The following is a 9,233-nucleotide window of genomic DNA, read 5'->3' on the forward strand; positions in this document are numbered from 1 at the left end:
TTTCAGTTGATTTGTAATGAATCCAGAATGTATGACATTTCATGTTTTTTAATTGCATTACAGAAAATAAAGAACTTTATCACAATATTCTAATTTTCTGAGACAGTTATGTATGTATGTTCTTGCTACAAATTTGTTTAATGATTCAAAGTGGGAGGAGCAAGATGAAGCTGCTTTAATAGAGACCGCTTTGGTCCCCCAGCAACCAGAGTTCAGCAACTCGCTGTTTGCTTTCTTCTACTGATTTCTTCGATGATGGGAGCTCCCAATGGAGAAGAACTCTGTTTTCCAGAACTCAACAACTCTTGCAGAAAGCCTCTGCAGCATCATGCTGAGAACACTTTGCTTTACATTCTGCTGTCCTGCATTTCTCTTTTAACTGTGATTTTCAACCTGTTGGTCATCATCTCAGTCTCCCACTTCAGGCACTGTGATTCAAACATTCAATTGTATATTAATTAATAACTCTTGTTGTAATAATCAATATATGTGAACCACATTTGGTGCCAGACATTGGCATCTCTATCTACTTTTAAATCAACAGCCTACTGTATATTCCGTGGCTCTAGAATAAAACACAAATTTAGTGTTAAAAATTGCATTTTGATCTCTTTAACTATATATTTTTAAACATTACATATTTTTATTAATTTATTATATTTAATTTTCCAGGAAGCTCCACACCCCTACCAATCTGCTCCTCCTGTCTCTGGCTGTCTCAGACTTTCTTGTTGGACTGATACTGATGCCGTTTCAAATCATCAAGATGGGAGGCTGCTGGATTTTAGGGAACTTTGTATGTGGAATGTTTATTTATACCGGATATATCATTACATCTGCATCAGTAGGAAACATGGTGTTTATATCAGTGGACCGATATGTGGCCATCTGTGACCCTTTGTCTTATCCCATTAAAGTCACTCCCAGAAGGGTTCAAGTCAGTATTATTCTGTGTTGGGGCTCCTCTATGTTCTATAATGGTTTGATGGTAAAGGAGAGCATAAAATATCCAGACAAATACAATTCCTGCTATGGAGAGTGTGTATTTTTTATTGACCTTTTACCAGGAACCTTTGATGTTATGTTGACGTTTATTGGTCCTATTACAGTCATCATAGTACTGTATATGAGAGTGTTTGTAGTTGCTGTTTCTCAGGCTCGAGCTATGAGGTCTCAAACTGCAGCTTGTAACCAGCAGGGTTCAACTGCAAAGAAGTCTGAGAGAAAAGCAGCTACAGCTCTTGGTGTGGTTGTGATTGTGTTTCTCTTTTGTTTCTGTCCTTATTTTTGCTACTCTCTTATTGGTGAAAACATAGAAACTGATGCAGAGATTGATTTTGGGATCTGGTTGCTGTACATTAACTCTTGTATAAATCCAATAATCTATGCTTTATTTTATCCCTGGTTTAGGAAGTCTGTTAAACTAATCGTTACTGTTCAAATACTGAAGCCCAACTCCCGTGATACAAACCCATTGAATAGAAATATTTAGTGTCACCTCTTTTAGCATTTTACACGGAGCTCAACGAACAAAATGTGATTGTTACTAAGAGTTTTTTTTATTCTTCAAGGAACCATCCTTGAACCTCAGTTCAAGGATGGTTCTACAATGTTGAATTTGCTTCAAATTATTGAATAGAGTTTGCAGAATCCACTATATTATGTTAATTTATTAGATTAATGGTGATGGAATGTCCCAATAAAACTCTTTTTAGTGTTTTTAGTGTTTGAACAGTGAAACTTGTCTGTATATCTAAACTAAATGAGATATAATACGCCTTAGTCCGCTTCAGTCATATAAGATATACTTTCAGCATAAACAAATATATCAATGTGTTTTTAAAAGCAGAGTCACCAAGGAAGAAATCTATTAACGTATTTTTTGTCATTCAGCCATAGCGAATAAGTTAAAAAAGGTAGAATTTCTCAAATGTTTTCATCAGGCCTTAGCTGAACTTTTAAAGTCAAAGCATATCTACAGTATGGTATATGAAAAAATCTAACAAAGATTGTCTGATGTCATTCATGATGAAATAATGAAACCATAACAGCATGTTACTTAGCCTTATGGTAAATCAACTGCAATGACATTTAGAAACAAATCACTTAGTTTATTTTTATATGACCAAAGAAGTTAGCTCTACAATATCAACCATGATTGGGATTTTTTATCAATACTAAGGCCTTTTGTCAAAGTCTGGATTTTATAGTCTGTCAGCAGTCTTTTTGGTGCACCATATTTGAAAAAGAAATCAAGTATACAACTGATCTCCTCAGGTGGTTCTCAGATCTAAACCCGCATAGGCATCTAAAGACAGTTACAAAGTCGGCCTTCTATTACCTGAAGAACATATCCGGAATTAAAGGACTAATGTCTCAGCAGGATTTAGTTCTTATGCTCCACGTATCTGGCACAAACTCCCAGAAGACTGTAAAGTGCTGACACCCTCTGTCCCTTTAAATCAAGATTAAAACCTATTTGTTTAGAGTTGCCTTTAAATGTTAAGGTTGAAGTTTGAGTCCAAATTGTCTTATACTGTATCTGACCTGCTGCTACAAATCCAATGCAATGTGCTTGCCTCTTTAATGTTTTTCCCCTCTGTCTCTGTAATGTTTTTCTTTCTTATGATTGTTTTTTGTTTTGTTTATGTACAACACTGAATCGTCTTGTTACTGAAAAGTGCTTTATAAATAAACTTGCCTTGTATTACCTTGCCTTACATCACCTGTAGAAAAGAGAAGTAGCTGGATATGGGGTCAACTGTTGATTCTTGTAACAAGGTGGCCTTTCTGTCACTGGATTTACAGTGGAGATAACGGCTGAGGCAGATTATGGTGGAAACGGCAATTGTTTATTTGTCCCATCTCAATAGCTCTTATTATTATTGAGTTTTTTGGAAGTTCGCAAAAAAAAAGAAGCTAAAGAATCTATAAGTAAGATAATTACTGTAAAATCAACCAAAATACCATTATCATCCATCCATCAATTTTCAAACATGTCTATCCCTTGTGGGGTCGCGAGGAGTGCTGGTGCCTATCTCCAGCTGTCAATGGGCGAGAGGCGGGGTACACCCTGGACAGGTTGCCAGTCTATCGCAGGGCAACACAGCGACAAACAGGACAAACAACCATTCACTCACACACTCACGCCTAAGGAGAACTTAGAGAGACCAATTAACAGTCATGTTTTTGGATTGTGGGAGGAAGGCAAGGTACCCACGCATGCACAGGGAGAACATGCAAACTCCATGCAGAAAGACCCAGGGCAAGGGTAGGACTTGAACCCAGGACCTTCTTGCTGGATGGCAACAGCACTACCCATGCGCCGCCCCACTATTATTATTATTATTATTATTATTATTATGAAACCCAGGGGTATGGTCCGGAACTACTTCTGTTCAGAGTGTAGCCTGTGTTTACTTCCTGGTTCCTCAGCCAATCTTAAGAGATTTCCCAGGGTTCCCAACACAGAGCGCAGCAGTTGGTATTTTATCTTTGCAAAAGAACAATAGCCGGTTTACATGGAAGCCAGTAAGAGAAGCAGACCAAAAACATAACTGAAATACAACATCATATACGTATCCTGTGGAAGTAAAAATTCAGTGCAACAACTCACTGTTTAAAAGTTATTGGTAAGCTGTTGTACCGATTTAACCCACAAGGTGTCAGTGTTACTTTTTGCTTCTTTAAGGTCTTCCATATCACCACCAACTGGTATGGAGTGGGGTTAGTTGCGATTTAAATTCTGAAGAGTGAGTATGTATATACAATATAATAAAATTTTATTAATCAGTTTTATTTCCTTAAAAAAATCTATTCTTTGCTCTCTACATTTCTTTGCAATATGTCTATTAAACTTTTCTTTACCCATTCTAATTCTCCCTTCATATAGCTTCCATCCATCCATTTTCTGACCCGCTTAATCCCTCATGGGGTCGCGGGGGTTGCTAGTGCCTATCTCCAACGTTCTCTTCATATATCTTCCTCATATTTCTGACATTCTGTATAACATGTTCTTTTGAGTCATCCTCCTCAGTGTTTGTACTTCCCTGTACTATGCTTTTGTATTTTATGTTTTTTAACATGTTCTGTTTGGCAGTGTAGCATTAAGAATTGATGTCTTAATGCAAAAGAGAGCCCAACAGATTTTACTTTGACAAGTGGAGCAGTGCTCCTTTCACCATAGTGCTCCACTTGATTTACATATGTGTTATTGGAAAATTATGCTAAAGTCACTATGGCCTGACGCCACTTGGACATGTGAGCACTAGAGATACGAGAGCGGCTGCTCAACGGTCCTGCTTATTGCCAAGGCCAAATGTTTATATTTTACTTTGCAGATAATGACGGTAAGAGGATTATTTTCTAGGGCTGTCAGTTTTAACGAGTTATTAATGTGAGAACTTTGTAAGACCTTAACACTGGCATTTTTTTTGAGCCGCGTTATTCGCGTTAATGTTTTTTTTTCCCTGCAGCGCTCTCCGGACTATGTTATTTTTTACCCTCGGCGCTTTCCGTAGTTCCAAGAATGCTAGAAACTAGAAAAACAGCCCTACGCTTACTGTTGCCAAGCCCGCTTATTTCATGCGATTTTGGGCTTCTTTTTTCTAATGTCACTTGTAACATTCATGAGTTGCGCGTTGCAGATTTTTTGGGCTTGTTTCTGAAAATGCTTATTTGGGCTCTAAAATAAGTGCCGCTGCCGTACTACAGAGACAGTGAGTATAACCAGCTGAAACATTCCTCCACCATAGGAGCCGAGGGAGTAAAGGCAGAAAGAGCAACTCTGCACGTATTTTCTGCAGTTTACGGTTGGAATAACCTGTGATAACTGCTGAAAGTAGATTACGTGGTGCACATCACCATTTCGAGCAGACATTGGTTCTGAAGATGAGTTTTTACACGCTGATAACATTGCAGAAACCCAACCCATAAACCATACCTTAATGCTTATTGATGTGTTGTCTTTGTATTTGACCGACTAAGGCCGAATCACATTGCCAAATGAAGTACCCTGGAGTTACAGTGTCAGCACACTTTTACACATTTACACATTTTGTAGACATCAGGGCATTATGACTAGTAATTAAGCCATTATTGGCCAGAGTTTAACATTTATGGCACCAAGATGTTTTCATTCCAATTCTGAAAAATATACTAAAATATATTTTTTGTACAAGCAAAAAATATATGTTTTTAGTAGTGTCAATTATTTCAAAATTGCATATTAAAATGCCCAAATAGGCTTTTACACTTTCAGAAATAAAAAGATAAAATATGTGATTAATCTTGAGTTAACTATTGAAATTATGCGAAGTATTTCCTCACAACCCTGTCCTATCTGATCATTTTTTAATAACATTTGAGTTTAATCTAACTGAGTTCTCCACTCCCAAAAGAGGGTTCCATTATAGAAGATCTTTATCGGATAATGCTGTATCAAAACTTAAAGAGTCTGTCCCCTTTTTAATATCCTCCGTATTGCAGAAATGCCCTGTAGATGGCAGCAATGTTGTTTCTTCCAATTCACAAATAGATGTCTTTGTAAACGGTATGACTTCGTCATTGCGTTCTGCATTAGACAATGTAGCTCCCTTGAAAAAGAAGGTGATTATTCACAGGAAGCTGGCTCCTTGGTTTAATTCAGAGCTGCGTTCCTTGAAGCACAATGTTAGGAAATTGGAGAGAAAATGGCACTCTACACACCAAGAGGAATCCTACCTAATCTGGAGGGACAATCTATTGTTGTATAACAAGACCCTTCGCAGAGTTAGAGCAGCGTATTTTTCATCATTAATTGAAGAGAATAAAAATAATCCTAGATTTCTCTTTAGTACAGTTGCCAAACTTACCCAGAGCCACAGCTCTGTTGATCCATCCATTCCCTTAGCTCTTAGCAGTAATGATTTTATGGGATTCTTCATAAATAAAATTGATTCCATTAAAAATAAAATAATTGGCATCCTCCCAAACATGATTACCTCGTCCTCAGTAAGTGAGGCACCGTTGGAGGAATCCTTAGAACCTGCGCAGTGTCTGAACTGTTTAAAAGCAGTAGAGCTTTCTGAGCTATCTAAAATTTTAGCTTCATCTAAACCTTCTACCTGTATGTTAGACCCAATCCCAACCAAGTTGTTTAAGGAGGTATTCCCTCTGATCAGTGGTCCTATTTTAGACATGATTAATCTATCCTTGGTAAATGGATATGTACCACAGCCTTTTAAAGTAGCTGTTATTAAACCTTTACTTAAGAAACCATCTCTTGATCAAGATGAGTTAGTAAATTACAGACCTATATCTAATCTTCTTTTCTTATCTAAAATTCTTGAGAAAGTAGTTGCTAATCAACTTTGTGAACATTTACAAAGCAATGACCTACTTGAGGAGTTTCAGTCAGGCTTCAGAGCTCATCATAGCACTGAAACAGCTCTGGTGAAGGTCACCAATGATATTCTCATGGCCTCAGATAATGGACTTGTGTCTATACTTGTCCTGTTAGATCTCACAGTGCTGCATTTGATACAGTTGATCACAATATTCTCCTACAAAGACTTGAGCATACTGTAGGGATTAAGAGGAAAGCATTAGGCTGGTTTAAATCTTATCTGTCGGACAGATTCCAGTTTGTTCATGTTAATAATAAATCTTCCTCAAACTCTAGGGTCACTTGTGGAGTACCACAGGGTTCAGTCCTTGGACCAATTCTATTTACTATATATATGCTTCCGATTGGCTAAATTATCAGACAGCATGGGATTAATTTCCACTGTTATGCTGATGACACTCAGCTATATTTATCCATAAATCCTGATGAATCCAATCAGTTACTTCGACTGCAGTCATGTCTTGATGACATCAAAAGCTGGAGGACGTTAAATTTCCTGCATTTAAATTCTGACAAGACAGAAGTTGTAATCTTTGGGCCAGAGTCTTCAAAAAATAAAGTTCTTAATCAATCACTTAATCTGGATGGCATTAACTTGGCCTCTGGTAATAAAGTTAAAAATCTTGGTGTTGTTTTCGACCAAGACATGTCATTTAAATCCCATATTAAACAGGTTTCCAGAGTTTCCTTTTTTCACCTCCGGAATATCGCCAAAATTAGAAACATTCTGTCCAGGGGTGATGCTGAAAAACTAGTCCATGCATTTGTTACTTCAAGGCTGGACTATTGTAATTCTTTACTATCAGGAAGTCCACAAAATGCAGTTCAAAGCCTTCAGCTGATCCAAAATGCTGCGGCAAGAGTTCTGATGAAAATCAACAAGAGGGATCATATTTCTCCAATTTTAGCTTCCCTTCATTGGCTTCCTGTTAAATCAAGAATATAATTTAAAATTCTCCTTCTAACGTATAAAGCCCTTAATAATCAAGCTCCATCATATATCAGAGCTCTGATTACCCCGTATGTTCCTAACAGAGCACTTCGCTCTCAGACTGCAGGTCTGCTGGTGGTTCCTAGAGTCTCTAAAAGTAGAATGGGAGGCAGATCCTTTAGCTATCAGGCTCCTCTCCTGTGGAACCAACTCCCAGTTTTGGTCCGTGAGGCAGACACCCTATCTATTTTTAAGACTAATGTTAAAACTTTCCTTTTTGACAAAGCTTATAGTTAGAGTGGCTCATACCCTGAGCTACCTCTATAGTTGTGCTGCTATAGGCCTAGGCTGCTGGAGGACATCAGGGTCTAATTTTCTCACTCTACTGATTTCTACTGTTCTTCAGTCTACTGTTCTCCAGTTTTGCATTGTATTACATTGAAATGACTGTCGTCATTTCAGTTTTTAACTTTCTGTTCTCTCTCTTTTTCTTCATAGTAGGTACACCTGGTCTGGCGTTCTGTTAACTGTGACATCATCCAGAGAAGACGGCTCACCCGCTACTTCCATCTAATGTAGAACAGATTACTGGATCAATGTGTGCTTCTGTGCTTTTTTGTCTCTCTTGTTGTGTCTCTGCTCTGTCTTCTGTAACCCCAGTCGGTCGAGGCAGATGACCGTTCATACTGAGCCCGGTTCTGCTGGAGGTTTTCCTTCCCCTTAATGGGGAGTTTTTCTTCCCACTGTCGCTTCATGCTTGCTCAGTATGAGGGATTGCAGCAAAGCCATGTACAATGCAGACGACTCTCCCTGTGGCTCTACGGTTCCCCAGGAGTGAATGCTGCTTGTCGGGACTTTGATGCAATCAACTGGTTTCCTTATATAGGACATTTTTGACCAATCTGTATAATCTGACCCAATCTGTATAATATGATTGAACTTGATTTTGTAAAGTGCCTTGAGATGACATGTTTCATGATTTGGCGCTATATAAATAAAATTGAATTGAATTGAATTAAAACAAGCCTTGCTCAATTAGTTGAACCCTAAATTGTAGATAATTGAGTGACAAATGCTGAATTGTGAATTATTCATGAATTGTCCAAGGACGTGTTATCACTTGACGTGGATATCCCTGGAGCCAAGCCCTCCGCCTATTGGTGACGTGGATCCTGGAAGACAGCATAGGGGGAATCGACCAGTCTTGAGCAGGTTTTGCTCACCCATTTAAACTGATGTAAACAAGAGTTGGGCGCTCTTGAGCATCCAGAAATCTACCCGTCTCGCATTGTTTTTGTATGAGAGTCCGGTACTGAAGCTGTAAATATCTGTCATGGTATAGTTCTGGTTTGACTTCATTATTTTGATTTTTTCATCTCATGCGGGTTTGGTTTGACTTTATTTATTGTTAGTTTTCATTGTCATCAGTTATTTTCTGTCATCTTCACTTCACCTCCTCAGCAGTCAGTCACACCTGTTAACAATTTACCAGTCAATTAGCCAGACCCTTGTTCCACCTGTGAAGTGCTCTATTTAAACCTCCCTCTGCCTTCAGTTCAGCACTGGGCCGTCTTCTGCTATCCACCACTCCCTCAGTAAGTATTTGTGTTCTACTGTTCATTCCTGGAGAAGCTCTGCTCTTTGTCCAGGTGTCTCCTGAGAACTGCTAACCTGTCAAGTTGCTCTGGTGAAGCTCTGCTCTGTGCCCTGGTGTCTCCTGATAACTGCTAACCTGTTAAGCTGCTCTGTTGAAGCTCTGCTCTGTATCCTGGTGTCTCCTGAGAACTGCTAACCTGTCAAGCTGCTCTGGTGAAGCCCTGCTCTGTGCTCTGGTGTCTCCTGAGAACTGCTAACCTGACTAGCCGCCCTGAGTCCTGGTGTTTCTATGAGGCCTGCTAGCCGAGCAGCATCTAGCGA

At 38.8% G+C, this 9,233-nt stretch overlaps 1 protein-coding gene across 1 annotated transcript; it reads left to right on the top strand.

Moving 5' to 3' along the window:
- The first annotated feature begins 255 nt into the window (after positions 1-255).
- LOC118563629 (trace amine-associated receptor 13c-like) lies at positions 256-1,787 on the top strand. The gene is made up of 2 exons (XM_036138712.1): positions 256-425; positions 673-1,787. The coding sequence occupies exons 1-2, from the start codon at positions 256-258 to the stop codon at positions 1,490-1,492; spliced, it is 990 nt and encodes a 329-aa protein (XP_035994605.1). The 3' UTR covers positions 1,493-1,787.
- Positions 1,788-9,233: the final 7,446 nt, after the last annotated feature.

The sequence above is a fragment of the Fundulus heteroclitus genome, chromosome 7 (genome assembly GCF_011125445.2).
Source record: "Fundulus heteroclitus isolate FHET01 chromosome 7, MU-UCD_Fhet_4.1, whole genome shotgun sequence".
In the NCBI taxonomy this organism is placed as follows: domain Eukaryota; kingdom Metazoa; phylum Chordata; class Actinopteri; order Cyprinodontiformes; family Fundulidae; genus Fundulus; species Fundulus heteroclitus.